This window comes from Salvelinus sp. IW2-2015, unplaced genomic scaffold (assembly GCF_002910315.2).
Source record: "Salvelinus sp. IW2-2015 unplaced genomic scaffold, ASM291031v2 Un_scaffold1776, whole genome shotgun sequence".
NCBI classification, from domain to species: domain Eukaryota; kingdom Metazoa; phylum Chordata; class Actinopteri; order Salmoniformes; family Salmonidae; genus Salvelinus; species Salvelinus sp. IW2-2015.
The window spans coordinates 24,998-42,585 of NW_019943152.1; the positions used below are offsets into that span (position 1 = coordinate 24,998).

General features: G+C 45.0%; 1 protein-coding gene and 1 long non-coding RNA gene across 2 annotated transcripts in view; one reads left to right on the plus strand and one right to left on the minus strand.

Annotated features, from left to right (window-relative positions):
• Positions 1-15,285: 15,285 nt before the first annotated feature.
• Positions 15,286-17,588, plus strand: part of LOC112071939 (uncharacterized) — a 3,104-nt gene continuing 801 nt past the window's right edge. Inside the window, exons 1-3 of the long non-coding RNA XR_011476013.1 lie at positions 15,286-15,365; positions 15,485-15,674; positions 15,806-16,513. This is a non-coding gene — a long non-coding RNA (uncharacterized lncRNA). The remainder of the gene's footprint in view (positions 15,366-15,484; positions 15,675-15,805; positions 16,514-17,588) is intronic.
• The window catches only part of LOC112071938 (DNA-directed RNA polymerase III subunit RPC3-like), an 8,171-nt gene continuing 7,942 nt past the window's right edge, over positions 17,360-17,588 (minus strand). Inside the window, 1 exon segment of the mRNA XM_070439568.1 lies at positions 17,360-17,508. Coding sequence (XP_070295669.1) covers positions 17,430-17,508 — 79 coding nt within the window. The 3' untranslated portion in view covers positions 17,360-17,429.

Genomic DNA, 17,588 nt, shown 5'->3' on the forward strand with positions numbered 1-17,588 from the left:
TGGTGTGTGTGTGTGTGTGTGTGTGTGTGTGTGTGTGTGGTGTGTGTGTGTGTGTGGTGTGTGTGTGTGTGTGTGTGTGTGGAGAGAAAACTTCGTAACTGTCTTGAAAGAAGTTTGTCCGTGGACCCTGCGGCTAGACTCGGTATGAGAGCGGTCTGTCCCTCGATGCAGGCTTGGCTGTCCTCACACACCACCTTCCACACACCACGACCTGCTGCAGTTCTACACATCCGCACACAGAAACATGTTACACTGTAAATTATACTATATAGCTAAGTTAGATTGTGAATGATCAATCTTGTTTGTGTGGGTTATTGTGGGGTCAGATTGATGAATGTAATGTGCGTGCAGTCAGTGTATTATGTGTGTGTCTGTTCTACCAAGTAGGTCAAGTCCTGTTGCATGTCCTTTAGGATGTAGTGGTCCCGTAACAATCTCTCTGTTCTGTCCTCAGCTGGACACGTTGTCACTGTTCGTACACTGCAAGTTCACCCTCTGGTCACCTGACACACCAAGGTTTCAAGTTCAGAACCAGAAGAGAAATGACAATAACTGTTTTATTCCCAACAGTAGTGAGAGAGGGTTTAGTACTCACGTTGGTAAGAAGAGACCTCAGTAGACAGCCATGAAGAACTCTATTCCAAGCTGCTACAGAGGGCAGGCTCAGCCTCAACTCCAGGTTACTTCAACACTGTAACAGCCCAAGGTTCTGCAAGCCTACACACAGAACACATTAGTCTGACATGGTGTGTGTGTGTGTCGATGTGTGTGTGTGTGTGGTGTGTGTTGTGTGTGTGTGTGGTGTGTGTGTGTGTGTGTGTGTGTGTTGTGTGTGTGGTGTGGTGTGTGTGGTGGTGTGTGTGTGTGTGTGTGTGTGTGTGTGGTGTGTGTGAAAGACAGTCTGTAATGGTTTATGTGTGTGATTGTGCCAAGTAAGGTATTAGGGAAACGGATATATTTGTGTGCTTAACGCTTGACAGTGGGTTGTGTAGAACTCTGGTCCTTTGCCCTCTGATATGGTTCTGGTTGGGTTGGACCTCAAATAACGGTTCAGATTGGAGTCACTGTCCAAATAAAAGGTAGAGATTACAGGGAATGAGAGAGAGACAGAGAGAGAGAGAGAGAGGATAGAAAAGAGAGAGACTACCTGGTGATGAAAGAGGTCAAGGTTCGTAACTGAACCACAGTCTGGAGCTGAACACTGTTGTCTCCCAACGTTAGCTTCTTCCTCCACACTGTCATATGGGAACCAAGGAACAACAGAGATGTAATGGTTGACAGACACATGACAAGACAAAACAAGTACTTTCTGTCTCTACTGTCGGAATTATGCTAGGCTTATGTGACAGGACACATACAAGACAAACACGACAGTACTTCTGTTCTACTGTAGGATTATGACTAAGGCTTATGTGAGCAGACACATGACAAGAAAAACACACAGGTACTTCTGTCTCTACTGTAGGATTATGACCTAAGGCTTTATGTGACAGACACATGACAAGAACAAAACACACATGTACTTCTGTCTCTACTGTAGGATTATGCACTAGGCTTATGTGACAGACACATGAAATGACAAACACATCAGTAACTTCCTGTCCTCTACTGTTGTAGGATTATGACTAGGTTATTGTGACAGACAACATGACAAGACCAAACACAACAGTAACTTCTGTCTCATACTGTAGGATTGATGGAACTAGGGTTTAGACGGAATCAGTGGAGGCTGAATTTCAGGTTAATTTCTAGAAAAGCTCCAATAGGAATCCCTTTACATTCCTCCATAGGTTATAATGAGTTACCTGGCAACTGTGAGTTTCATCTGGACCTTACTGAGCAGAGGGACGTACAGCTGACTCAAATCCTAACATGAAGTTCACATGAACCGGAGAGAAGATAAGAGGTTTGGGGGATTGAGGTTTGTGGTGTCAGATAAACTACACTGAACAAAAATATAACGCCATCATGAAACAATTTCTAAAGAGTTTTTCCATTTGCCTCATGCGTTGCGACACATCTCCTTCGCTATAGGAGATGAATCAGGCCTGTTGAATTGTGGGCCTGTGGGAATGTTGTCCACTCCCTCTTCAAATGGCTCTGGCAAAGTTCTGGGAATATTGGGAAGGAACAGGACATGACGCCTGTCATAACACGTCGATCGAGCCATCCCAAACATGCTCAATAGGTGACATGTCTGGTGAGTATGCAGGCCATGGAACGAACTGGGACTTTTCAGCTTCCAAGAAATTGTGGTGCAGCGATCCGCTTGCGAATGGTCGTGCATTATCCATCGCTGAAACATGAGGTGATGGCGGCAGATGGCACGACCAATGGCGCCTCAGGATCTGCGTCACAAGTATCTCTGTGGCATTCAAATTGATGCATCCATAAAATTGCATTGTATTTGTTGTCCGTAGCTTATGCCTGCCCATCCATAACCGTCACCGCCACCATGGGGCACCTGTTCACAACGTTGACATCAGCAAACCACTCGCCCACACAGACGCCATATGTCTGACATCTGTACCAGGCTGAACCGGGATTGATCCGTGAAGAGCACACTTCTCCAGCCTGCCAGTGGCCATCGAAGGGTGAGCATTTTGCCCACTGAAGTCGATTACAAACGCCGAATGTAATCGAGTCAAGAACCCCTGGTGAGGACGGCGGAGCACACAAATTGAGCTTTCCCTGAGACGGTTTTTCTGACAGTTTGTGCAAGAAATTCCTTCAGCTTGTGCAAACCCACAGTTTTCTCCATCTGTCTGGGGTGGCTGGTCTCAGAACGATCCCGCTGGTGAAAAGGCCGGATGTGGAGGTCCTGAGCTGGTGTGGTTACACGGTGGTCTGGCGATTGTGAGCCACGGTGGACATCTGCCAAAATTCTCTAAAACAACGTTGGAGGCAGCTTATGGTAGAGGAAAATGAACATTAAATTCTTTTTGGCAAACAGCACTGGTGACAAGTTCCCTGCAGTCAGCATGCCATTGGGCCAACACTCCCTCAAAACTTGAGACAATCTGTGGCATTGTGTTGTTTTGACAAAACTGTATACAATTTTCAGAGTGGTCTTTTATTGTCCCCAGCACCAAGGTGACACCTGTGTAATGATCATGCAGTTTAACTCAATCTTTTTGATATGCCCCCAGCCTGTCAGGTGGGATGGATTATCTTGGCAAAGGGAGAAAATGCCTCACTAACGTAGGGAATGTAAAACAAATTTGTGTACAAGCAATTTTGGAGGAAAAATAACGTTTTTTTGTGCGTATGGGAACATTTCTGGATCTTTTAATTTCAGCTCATGAAACATGGGACCGAACACCTTTAATGTTGTGGTTTATATTTTTTTGTTGCAGTGTAATTTGATGCCATGACAGACAGACCTTGGAGTGGGAGCGGAACACAGGATAGCTGACATTACGGACTGACTGTTGGAACTGAGAGCATGTACAACTCAAATTTTCAAACTGGGTAATCCCTCCTAGAGAGAGAGAGGGAAGAGAGAGAGAAAGATAGGGATGGAGACATCGAAAGGGAGGGGAGGAAGAAAGAGAAGGAGGAGAGACAGAATACCATTGTCAGGTTCATGTTTTGTAAATCTGTTGTGTGTCTGTGTGTGTCTGTGTGTGTGTGGGTGTTGGTTGTGTGTGTGTGTGTGTGGTGGTGTGTGTGTGGGGTGTGTGTGTGGTGTGTGTGTGTGTGTGGTGGTGTGTGTGTGTGTGGTGTGTGTGTGTGTGTGTTTTGTGTGTGTGGTGCGTTGCGTGCGTGCGTGCGTGCGTCGTGCGTGCGTGCGTCTGTGTTGTGTGTGTGTTGTGTGTGTGTGTGTGTGTGGGTGTGTCGTGTGTGTGGTGTGGTGTGTGAGTGTGTGTGTGTGTGTGTTGTGTGTGCGTAGCGTGCGTGCGTGCATCCTGTGTGTGTGTGTGTGTGTGTGTTGGTGTGTGTTTCGTACCCGTATACTGAGACCTAGAGAAGTGGAGGTTGCGTGAGTAGTGCAAGCGATAGGCTGGTGTTGGTAGGCGTTCTCCAGTCTGTTCTGGCAGCTGGGACCTTCTACAGCCAGACGTCTGCGAGGGCTACGGATCACATAGGGCTGCTGTCTGCCAGAGAGGAGTTTACATTCAGAAATTCAATAACACTACTACACAAACTACTACAGCAACATTAATACAACAACTACCAACAACATTAATACATGAATACAACAGGAACGCTAGTAATGTGTTTTGGCTGATTGTGGTGTTGACTGGAACCAAAAAAAAGAGAGGAACATTTTGATCAGGTTGTGTGTGTGTCTTATACGTGTGTGTCATACATGTGTGTGTGCACATGTTGTTTTGTGTGTGTGAGATGTACTCTTGTCCCAGAGAATGTCCATATGAGCCTGCCAGCACCAAGATCAGTGACACACACATCATCCTCACACCAGTCTTTTGAAGAACCACAATCTGGAGACATCATGTTACAGTATTTGAAAATGGATAATACGTAGATACGTACAGTAACAGTCCATTTACAATCATACAATTGGCCAGGATGCTACGAGCACACCCAACACACACCCACACACACCCACACCACATGACCGATCTCTTGAAGGTGGTGGGCAGCCTTTCGTCCAGCACTGGGCCGCCTCTCTCTGTGTCGTTGAGATCTTAAGCGCGGGAGAAAGCTGATTGGACGGATGTAAGTCAGCCTGTGTCCTATCACAGAACAGAGTACAAAGGGTCTCTAGAGGTCCAATATCAACAGAATGTAGTGTTTTCAGCAATGTAGATTGTGTGTGTTCGGTGGGGTGAAAGGATGGTGTGCAATGTGTGTTTCGGCACTGTGTGTGAACATACTGGAAGGGCAGGATTGTGGCAGTAGCGTGTACATGTTGGGTTGTGTGTTTTTGTTGTATCCAAAAGCGGCTTACAGTCATGCGTGTCATAGCTTTAAAAAAAGGCAATTGAACCACTATCCTGGCGTTGCAAGCACCATGCTCTACCCAGCTTGAGCTCTGGTGTGGTGGTGTCGTACTCAAAACACATGGAAGGGCAGGTTGTGCAGACGTGCTGTCCCTGTGTGAACTCTGACCCCCAGCTGTGACTGTCTCTGTTGCTTGTCGTCAAACAACGCCCTCGCTGTCAACTTTCTCTCAATCCACATGGCCCCCACCGAACAAGGCTCTGAGGAGGAAGGGAGAAGGGGATGTTAGTGTTGATAACAAATTCTATCAAATCTATACAGGCGGACTCCCTCCCTCCTATCTCCTTCCCCTCATCTCATCCCTCCCCCTTACTCTCTCTCAGTCCCCCTCCCCTCCCTCTCTTCCCCTCCTGTTCTCCCCTCCCTCACCGTCACTCCCTCCCTCTCCCTTACCAAAACTGTTGCTGTGAGTTTCCAGGGGGAAAAAGGGGGGCGGCGACAGAGCCCAGGGAAGCAGGCTGTAGCGTTGAGACCAGGCAGACTCCCTCCCCCTCTCTGACACGTCTTTCTTGGATGAGTCTGATGGAGTGGGGGGGCTGGAAGGACAGACGCTCCATGTTGAATCTGGACTAATATTACGAGAACTGGAGAGAGGGGAGGGAGAATTGATCATTCAATGATTGACGATCATCATCAGTTAAAAAAAAATTATACTCCACAGCCAAGTCTGACAATTTATCCCTCCCTCGACTCTTCAATTCCTCCACGCTCCTTGCTCACCTCTCCTTCTCCCCTGTAGCGTAATCGCATGGGTCGTCCTGTCCCCCTCTCTGCAGTATCTTTTGGGCGCCAGTGTGAGTGCCAAGATTGGACCTGGATGGAGATGGTCTGTTAGACCTGGCTTGTGGGGCGCCAGGGCAGTGGCTGTACTACTCAGGTAAGAAAGGAGGGATGAGGGGAGGTGGAGGAATGAAGAGGAGGGGAGGGGATAAATTGTTCAGACTTGCTGTGGAGTATATTTTTTTTAACGTGATGTGATCGTTCCATCATTTGAATGATCAATTCTCCCTCCCCTCTCTCCAGTTCTCGTAATAATAGTCCAGATCAACATGAGTCTGTCCTTCCAGCCCCACTCCAATCAACGTCATCCAGAAGACGTGTCAGAGAGGAGGGAGGGAAGTCCCTGGCCTGTCTAACGCTACAGCCTGCTTCCTGGCTCTGTCCCCGCTCCCTGAAACTCGCAAACAGTTTTGGTAAGGGAAGAGGGAGGGGAGTGGGTTGAGGGAGGGGAGACAGGGAGGAGAGAGGGAGGGGGAGGGGACTGGAGAGAGTAAGGGGGAGGAGAGATAGGGGGAGAGGATGATAAGGAAGGGCAGTGGAAGGTCCGCCTGATTAGACTTTAATAAGCCATTTGTTCATCATACACTAACTACTCCCTACTCTCCTCGCTCCATCAGAGCTAGTCAGAGGTGGCCAATGTGGATGAGAGAAAGTTGACACGTGGTATGGGCGGTTGTTTGACGACAAGCGAACCAGCAGGACATTCACAGCTGGGGGTTCAGAGTTCAAAATGGACAGACCGTACTGCCACAACCTGCACCTTACCATGTGTTGATACGACAACACACCAGAGCTACAGCTGGAGGTAGAGCAATGGTGCTTGCAACGCCAGGATAGTGGGTTCAATCCTTTTTTTAAAAGTAGCACGCATAACTGTAGCCATGCTTTGGATACACAAGACACATCAACACCAACATGTTACACGCTACGTGCCCACAATCCTGCCCTTCCATATGTTCACACACATTGCCGAAAACACACATTTTCACACATCCTTTCAGCCAGCCGACAGACAACACAATCTACATCGCTGAAACACTTACATTCTTGTTATATTTGACCTCTAACCGCGTCTTGTCCTCTGTCTGGTGATAGTAAAACAAAAAGGACGTGACTACATCCGTTCCAATCAGCTTCTCCCTGCGCATTATAAGATCAAACGACACAGAGCGAGCGCCGCAGTGCTGACCGAAGGCTGGCCCACCACCTTCAAGATCGGTCCAGTGTGGTGGGCGTGGTGTGTGGGGTGTGTGTGGGGTGCCGTAGCATCCTGGCCAAATTGTGATGATGTAATGTACTGTACTGTACGTATCTACAGTATTACCATTTCAAATACTTCACATTGATGTCTCCAGATTGCGTTCTTCAAAGACTGTTGGTGAGGATGATGTGTGTGTCACTGACTCTTGGTGCTGCAGGCTCATCATGGACAATCTCTGGGGACAAAGGTACAATCTCACACACACAAACACATGTGCACACACAATGTATGGACACCACCGTATTAGACAACACCACACACCTGATCAAAATGTTCCTCGTCTTTTTTCTGTCCAGTCACACACAATCAAGCCAAACAATTACTAGCGTTCCGTTGTATTCAATGTAATTAATGTTGTGTAAGTTTGTTTTATTAATGAGTTTAGTCAGTGTTGACTGCTAGATAGATATGTAGATTTCTAATAAAACATCACAGCTCTGAGACGACAGCCTATTGTGATCCGTAGCCCTCGCAGAGTCTGGCGTGTAGAAGTTCCCTCAGCTGCAGAACAGAACTGGAGACGGTTCCTAGAACCCAGATGGTTAGCCTGATCGCTTGGCTGCCACTAACTCACGCAACCTCCACTTCTCTAGCTCTCGGAAGTATACGGGTACGAAACCACAGCCACACACACACACACACAGCGACACATCAGATGCCGCACGCAACCGCACGCACAGCAACACAACACACACAACACACACAACACACACACACACAACACACACACACAACACACACACACACACACACACACACACTAGGACGACGCACGCACGGCACGCAACGCACGCACGCACAGCACGCCGCACCAACACACACACAAAACACACAACATCACACACCACACAACACACACACACACACACATCTACCACACACACACATCACCACACTACCACACACACACACACAACAGCAGCAGCAGACACAGACACACTACAGACCACCACAGATTTACAAACATTGACCTGAACAATGTTATTCTGTGGTCCTTCCTCCCCTTCCTTTCTCCTGCCCCTCCCTTTCGATGTCTCGATTCCCTATCTTCTCGCTCTCGCCCTCCCTCTCTCTGCGGTACGAGGATACCCAGTTGAAAATTTGAGTGTACATCTCGTCAGTTCAACAGTCCATTCCTGTAATGTCAGCGTATCGCTGTGTTGCCGCTCGGCGCACTGCCAAGGGTCTGGTCTGTCTGGCACCTCTAATACACTGAACACAAAAAATAAACACAACATGCAAAGTGTTAGTATGGTCCCAGTGTCATGAGGAAACTAAAAGCATCACCAGATAATGTTCCATACGACACTATAAAAAACGTATTTCATTCTACAAAATGATTGATTAACACAAATTTGGTTAGCATCCCTGTAGTGAGCATTATCTCCTTTAGCCAAGACTGATAAACCAGATCCATATCCCCTGAACAGGTCAAAAAGTGGCATATCAAAAAGATGATTAAACTGCATTGATCATTACAAACGGTGGCGGCCTTCGTTATAGATTGTGTCTGGGGACAAATAAAAAGACCATCTCCTTAAAAGAATACTAGTTTTGTCAACAACACTAATGCGCACAGAGATGTTCTCAACCTTTATTGAGGGAGTAGTGACATTTGTGGCATGCTGACGACTGCGAGGGATGTCAGCCAGTGGCTGTATCGCAAAGAAATTTAATGTTTTCTTTCAACTCTACAACAAGCTGCCTACCAACGTTGTTATTTAGAGGAAATTTCCAAGCTTGTCCAACGCGTGCTGCTCATTCAATCGCAGACCAACGTGTAACCAACACCAGCTCAGGACCTCCTCATCTGCGGCCTTTTCACCGAAGCGAGATCAGTCATCGAACCAGCCACCCAGACAATGTGAAAACCGTGTGGGTTTGCACCATACTGCACAGAATTTTCGTGCACAAACTGTCACAGAAACCCGTCTCAATGTAGGAAGCTACGATTTGTGTTGCTGCCGTCTCTCATACAGAGTTGGTCTCTCGACCTCGATTACAGTTCTGGAGACGTTTGAATCAAAGACTCTTACCACTCCCCTCAGTGGGCGAACATCCATGGACATCACACCTGAATGGCCACTGGCTGGCTGAGAAGTGGCTCTTCCGGATCGAATCCCGGTTTCAGCTGTACAGGAGATGTCAGACACCTTATGGCGTTGTTGCGCGTATGGTTGCTGTGTAACGTTATAGTTGTAACAGAGTGCCCCATGGTGGCGGTGAGGTTTATGTCATGGCATAGGCATAGCTACGGACAACAAATACAATTGCATTTTATGGATGAATAATTTGAATGCACAGAAATACTGTGACGAGGATCCTGAGGGCCCCATTGTCTTCCATCGTGCCGCGCTCAATCACCTCAGTCTTTAGAAGCATGATAATGCACGGACCCACTGTCGCAAGGACCTAGCACACAATCGTTTGGCAGCTAAGAAAATCGATCTCTACCAGATTCATTCCAGACTGCCTGCAATACTCATCACCCAGACAGTGTACGACCTATTGAAGGCATGTTCTGGATGCTCTGGATTCGACGATTGCACTCATGACAAGAGAGCGGTGTTTCCCATGTATCCCTTCCAAATATCCAGTAACTTTGCGAGCATTGAAGAGAGTGAGTGACAACAATCACGAACGGAGCACACAAATCAAACAGATTAACTGGTCATGCTCATGCGAAGACGAAGACGAGTTATCATGTGCTCGCACTGGCAGTGAGCAAATATGTGGAAAAATCTTCCTATTGAATTGTTACATGATGCTTTATATATTTCGTCTCAGGGTGTTAGTTCTATGACACCACACAAACTCAATCCACGCACACCTCAATATTTCTCCCTATATGCGGTCAGGGTGACACTTAATGTTAGAGTTTGAGTTTCAGCTGTCAGCGTATGCCTGCCTCAGTAAAGTCGCAGATGAAACTCCACAGTTCCAAGGTAACTCATTAATAATCCTATGGAGGAAATGTAAAGGGATCCTATTTGGGAGCTTCTAAGACAATTAACCTGAAATTCAGCCTCCACTGAATTCGCGTCGTAACCCTAGGTCATAATGCCTACAGTAGAGAGACAGAAGTACTTGTGTGGTTTTGTCTCTGTCATGTGTCTGTCACGCAAAGACCTAGTCATAAATCCTACAGTAGAGACAGAAGTACTGTGTGTTTGTTTCTTCTCTGTTCGTGTTCACTAAAGCCTAGTCATCAAAATCCTACAGAGAGACAGAAAGTCACGTGTGTTTGTCTTGTCCATGTGGTCCCTGTCAACATAGCCCTAGTCATAATCCTACAGTAGAGACAGAAGTACTGTGTGTATTTGCTTGTCATGTGTCTGTCCATAAGCCTAGTCATTAAATCCACAGTAGAGACAGAAGTACTGTGTGTTTTGTCCTTGTCAATGTGTCTGTTCACATAGGGCCATGTCATAATCCGACAGTAGAGACAGAAGTACTGTGTTTGTCTTGTCCATGTGGTCTGTCACATACAGTCTCTGGTATCTGGTTCCCATATGACAGTGTGGAGAGAGGAGGCTTACGTTGGGGAGACAACAGTGTCAGCTCACAGACTGTGGTCAGTACGAACCGTGACCTCTTCATCACGAGGTTTAGTCTCTCTCTTTCTATCTCTCTCCTCTACTCTACTCTGTCTCTCTCCTCATTCCTCTGTATCTATACCTTTATTGTGAAAGTGACTCCAATCTGTAACGCGTTATGTAGGTACCACCTATACCAGAACCAATATCAGAGGCCAATAGGACCAGAGTTCTACACACACTTCAAGGTAAGCACACAATATATCCGTTTCCCTAATACCCTTACTGCACAATCACAACACATACACCCATACAGACTGTTCACCACACACAACACACACACACAACACACACACACACACACACACACACACACACACACACACACACACACACGACACACAACACACACACACACACACACCACACACACACACACACACACACACACACACAACAACACACACACACATGTCAGACACTAATGTGTTCTCGTGTGTTAGCTGCAGAACCTGGGCTTTACAGTGTGAGTAACCTGGAGTTGAGGCTGAGCCATGCCCTCTTGTAGCAGCTGAGAAGATCTTCATGCGCTGTTACTGAGGTCTTCTCTTACACGTGACAGTACTAACCCCTCTCCTCACTACTGTTGGACATAAACACAGGTTATTGTACATCTCTCTGGTTCTGAACTGTGACCTTTGTGATGGTCAGGGACAGTGGGTGAACTGGCAGTGTAGACAGTGAACGATGCCAGCTGACTAAGTGACAAGACAGAGTAGATGTTAGCTAACGACCACTACATCCTGAAAGACATGCAACAGACTTGAACCTACTGGTGAGAAAGAGTCACACACATATCACACTGATGCACGCACCAACATGCACACACACAAAAATACACACACACAAGATGATCATATCACAATCCTAACTAGCTATATAGTATAATTTACATGTACACATGTTTCTGTTTGCAGGTGGTTGTAGAACTGCAGCAGGTCTGGCTGTGTGTGGAGGTGGTGTTGAGGTACGCAGCTGCATTCTGAGGACAGACCGCTCATACGAGTCAGCCCGCAAGGGCCACGACAACTTCTTCAACAGGTACTGAAGTTTCTCTCTCACACACACAACACACACAGCACACACACACACACACACACACACACACACACCAACACAACCACAGCGACACACACAAACACCACAACACGACACCCACACACACACACGCACACACACACACAACAACGCCACACAGCTCTTAAACTATAAAAACACTCACTTGCTGACTTTGTTGTCTCTGTCACCAGGCTAAGTTTAAGGTGGTGGAGGAATAGTTGAGTGCCTATCGTACCTGGCTGCTCAGGAATCTTAACCTGGTCACTCTGGGAGTGGCGCATCTGGAGGGAGGTGAGAAGAATACGGCATGGTTAACACTAATAGTGGAAGGACTGGTTTATCCTTGTCTGTGCCTGACTCATTTATCCACCCAGATATAGTAAGCTGGTATCAGGGGTGATGAAATAACTGTCTGTGTGTCGTTTACAATCCAGATAGAAGTAGGAAGCTGGTATAAGGGTGATGAATAACTGTCTGACTGTCGTTTTACATGCAGATAGAGTAGGAAGCTGGTACCTTAGGGTGATGAATAACTGTCCTGACTGTCCGTTTACAATCCAGATTGAGTAGGTATAGCTGGTATAGGGTGGATGAAATTCTGTCTGACCTGTCGTTACATCTAGATAGAAGTAGGAGGCTGGTATAAGGGTGATTGATATATCTGATCTGGACTGGTCGTTTAACTAATCCAGATAGAGTAGGAAGGCTGGTATAGGGTGATTGAATAACTGTCCTGACTGTCGTATTACATCCAGATAGAGGTAGGAAGCTGGTAATAGGGTGGATGAATAACTGTCTGACTGTCGTTTCATCCAGATAAGACTAGGAAGCTGGTATAGGGGTGACCTGAATATCTGTCTGTCTGTCGTTTACATCCAGAATTTAGAGGAAACTGGTATAGGGTGATGAATTATCTTGTCAGACTGTGTTTACATCCAGATAGAGTAGGAAGCTGGTATAGGGTGAGAATAACTGTCCTGACTGGTCGTTTACATCCCAGCATAGAGTAAGGAAGCTGGTATAGGTGATGACCATAACTGTTGACTGTCGTTTACATCCAGATAGAGGAAGCTGGTAATAGGGTGATGAATATCTTGTCTGTCTGTCGTTTACATCCAGATAGAGGAACCCTGGTATAGGGTGATGAATATCTGTCCAGACTGTCGTTTACATCAGATAGAGAGGAAGCTGGTATATGGGTGATGGAATATGTCTGTCTGTCGTTTTACATCCGATAGAGTGGAAGCTGGTTATAAGGGTGATGAATATGTCAAGACTGTTTTTACAATTCCAGATAAAAAGTAGGAAGCTGGTATAGGGGATGAAATATGTCTGTCTGTCGTTTACATCCAGATAGAGTAGGAAGCTGGTATGGGTGCATGAAATATCTGTCAGACTGTCGTTTTAACATCCAAGAATAGAGTAGGAAGCCTGGTAATACAGGGTGATGAATATCTGGTCATTGTGTCGTTTACATCCAGATAGAGGAAGCTGGTGTAGGGTTATGAATATGTCTGTTTTCTGTCGTTTACATCCAGATGAGGAAGCCTGGTATAGGGTGAATGAATATCTGTCAGACTGTCGTTTACAATCCAGATAGAGTAGGAAAGCTGGTATAGGGGTGATGAAATATGTCTGTTGGTCCGTTTACGATCCAGATAGAGGAAGCTGTAATAGGGTTGATGAATATGCTGTCCTGACTGTCGTTTACAATCAAAGATGAGTAGGAAGCTGGTATAGGGTGATCAATATGTGTCTGTATTGTTGTTTTACAGCCAGAATGAGGAAGCTGGTAATAGGGTGATGAAATATGTCAGACTGGTCGTTTTAACATCCAGAATAGAGTGGAAGCAGGTCTAGGGTGATAAATATGTCTGTCTGTCCCCGTTTACATCCAGATAGAGGAAGCTTGGTATAGGGTGATGAATATGTCTGTCTGTTGTTACATCCCAGATAGAGGAACTGGTATAGGTGCTGAATATGTTCTGTCGTCAGTTACATCCAGATAGAGTAGGAAGTGGTATCGTGATGATATCTGTCTGACTGTCGTTTACATCCAGATAGAGGTAAGGAAGCTGGTATAGGGGTGATGAATAATGTCTGTTTCTCTCATTTACATCCAGATAGACGAAGCCTTGGTATAGGGTGATGAATATCTGTCTGACTGTCGTTTAACATCCAGATAGAGTAAGGAAAGCTGTATAAGGGGTGTGAATATGTCTTTGTTTTTGTCATTTTAACATCCAGATAGAGTAGGAAGCTGGTAATAGGGTGATGAATATCTGTCTGGTCTGTTGTTTAATCAGATAGGAAGGAAGCTGGTATAGGGTGATGAATATGTCTGTCTGTTTTTTACATCCAGATAGGGAAGCTGGTTGGTGATGAATATGTCTGTCTGTCGTTTACATCCAGATAGAGGAAGCTGGTGTAAGGGTGAATGAATATTCTGTCTGTCGTTTACATCCAGATAGAAGTAGAAGCTGGTATAAGGGTGATGAAATATCTGTCAGATTGTCCCGTTTTTACATTCAGATAGAGTAGGAAGCTGGTATAGGTGATGAAATATCTGTCTGACTGTCATTTACAATCCAGATAGAGTAGGAAGCTTGGTATAGGGTGATTGAATATCTGTCAGACTGTCGTTTACATCAGATAGAAGTAGGAAGCTGGTATAGGTGATGAATTATCCTGTCAGACTGTCGTTTACATTCAGAATAATAGGAAGCTGGGTATAGGTGATGAAATATGTCTGACTGTGCGTTTACATCCAGAAGAGTAGGAAGCTGGTATAGGGTGATGCATATGTCTGTCTGTTGTTTAATCCAGATAGAGTAGGAAGCTGGGTATAGGGGTGATGAATATCTGTCTGTCGTTTACATCAAGATAGAGTAGGAAGCTGGTATAGGGTGATGAATATCTGTCTGTCGTTTACATCCAGATAGAGTAGGAAGCTGGTATAGGGTGACGGAAGAATATGTCTGACCTGTCGTTTACATCAGATAGAGTAGGAAGCTGGTATAGGGTTGATGAAATATTCTGTCTGTCGTTTACATCCAGAATGAGTAGGAAGCTGGTAATAGGGTGATGAATATTCTGTCTGTCGTTTACATCCAAGATAGAGTAGGAAGCTGGTATAGGGTGATTGAATATGTCTTTGGTGTCATTTTACATCCAGATAGAGTAGGAAGCTGGTATACGGGTGATGAAATATCTGTCTGTCTTGTTGTTTTACATCCAGATAGAGGAAGCTGGTATACGGTGGATGAATATGTCTGTCTGTTTGTTTACATCCAGATAGAGGAAGCTGGTATAGGGTGATGAATATGTCTGTCTGTCAATTTACAATCCAGATGAGGAAGCTGGTGTAAGGGTGAATTTGATATGTCTGTCTGTCGTTTACATCAGATAGAGTAGGAAGCTGGTAAGGGTGATGAATATCTGTCAGATTGTCGTTTAATTCAGATAGAGTAGGAAGCTGGTATAGGGTGGATGAATATCTGTCAGGACTGTCGGTTACATCCAGATGAGTAGGAAATCTGGTATAGGTGATGAAATATGTCTGACTGTCGTTTTACATCCAGATAGAGTAGGAAGCTGTATTGGGTGATGAATATGTCTGTCTGTCGTTTACATCCAAGATAGAGTAGGAAGCTGGTATAGGGTGATGAATATGTCTGTCTGTCGTTTACATCCAGATAAGAGTAGGAAGCTGTATAGGTGATGAAATATGTCTGTCTGTCCGTTTAACGAATCCAGATAGAGTGGAAAAGCTGGTTAGGGTGATGAATATGTCTGTCTGTCCGTTTACATCCAGATAGAGTAGGAAGCTGGTATAGGGTGATGAATATCTGTCTGACTGTCTCTACTATCAGCTTTTTTTATCTTCTCTCCGTCAGACGGTGCTGGAGGTACTAAAGGGGCGGGCCATCCCCATTTCTCTCTGGATTTTGATAGGTAGCATTATTGGAGGGCTTCTGCTATTGGCCCTCATCATCTTCGCAATGTGGAAGGTACACCAATCACACCTCACCATACAGTACCTCTGTACCTCACWCTGCAATAACTTCTTTTTCCTCTGCCTTTGTGGTAAAGATCAAAAGTTTGTGTTTCACTCCTTCCTTCTCATCCCTCCTTTCTCCAGCTGGGGTTCTTCACTCGTAAACAGATAAAGGACGAGGAACTGGAGGACTGAGCACCTCGCCGCCATGATGTCAGTCAATGGATACAGTATCTGTGACAACCAGAGTCCACTTCGTACCCATCCCCATGGCAACGACCTGKACAGAGACAGCTCCGCCCCCCCAGCAATAAAAACAGATGCCTTCCCTGTCTTCTAAATCATGCCCCCACAAAAAGAACACACAGCCGGTATAGATGAGCGTCGCCCAGTGTGTGTGTGAACTGTCAAAACCCCTAACACCACATGGCACAGACTGCATCTATCATCAGACACCCCAACATCTTGTCTGTTTCWACAGGTGAACCCATGGCTGTAGGGCTGTAGTTACACACCTGTTTAGAAACGTACAGCAGGAAGGACGTGAACAGGAGTTTTCTGCAGAGATGTCCCAGACAGGAAATAATGCTGTACACCACGTGTCAAACTCATTCCACGGAGGGCTGAGTGTCTGCAGGTTCACTCCACCCTTGTACTTGATTGATGAATTAAGGTCACAAATTAGTGAGGGACTCCACTCAACAGGTTGTCTAGGTCTTAATTGAATGGACAAAACAAAAAACCTACAGACACACAGCCCTCCGTGGAATGAGTTTGACACTCCTGGTGCAATGTGACTTGGTATGATGTTCAATGACTGCAGACTTCAAACAGGGGAGTACCTTGTACAAGGTAATCCCAAACCTGTGAATTATACCAGTACAGTAGATGTGAAGACCTTGTTTTCAATAACACGGTAACAGGTATCAACCTGTAATTAGTACCATAAGTAGATACCGTACAGGTATCAACCTGTAATTTAGTACCATGTGTATAAGTAGATACAGTACAGGTATCAACTCTGTAATTAGTACCCAGTTGTATAAGTAGATACCGTACAGGTATCAACCTGTAATAGTACCATGTTGTATAAGATGATATCCGTCAGGTATCAAATGTATAATGTTATATTATTTGACACAGATAGTATCAGTTGTATATTACTGTAGATAAACGCGTACAGGTATCAACCTGTAATTAGTACAACATGTTGAATGCTATATGAAAAGCAGTTCCATCTTCAAGGAAGCTTGAATGAAAAATGCACTACTGATAATGTGGATCACTTATAATCATGTGAATATTGATTTCGTATTTCTATGAAACGCTGTTACAAAACTAGATTCTTTTTAATATTACAGAAAGTCATCATGACTTTAGATTTTTCACCCATTTTCTCTACAGTACAGTTCATTTTTCTGAGTCAAATTAAAACTGTTGATAATTAAAGTTTTTGCAAATGTTATTTTAGTTTCTTTCATGTTTTTTATACATACATAGGATCATTCATACACATGAACTAAATACACATAAACCAAAATATTATTACATTATTATCTTTTTTTTTCTTTTTTCTGGCATTTCAGACTACTTCATTGTATAAAGAAAAACACTTTCACACTAGCAGACATTGTTTAACATATAACTGAAATAACGACGTCTGTCGTCAGGCAAAAAAAGCACCAACTGAGTCAGGTATATGAAAACCCAAACATATTTTATTGATGCAACTTCATGTCCATTGTGTTTCTCCCTCCCTCCCTCCCTCTCACTTGGTCTTGGTAGAGAAGATGTAGGACTCCAGTAGAAAGACAGTCTCATCCACCTGGTTCTCTGTAGAGTCCAACCTTCAGGGAGAAAAGAAACGAGGTAATAAAGCTACAGTAATGTAGCAGTATTAGTAATGGTCCCTGTAGTTAGTAACAGT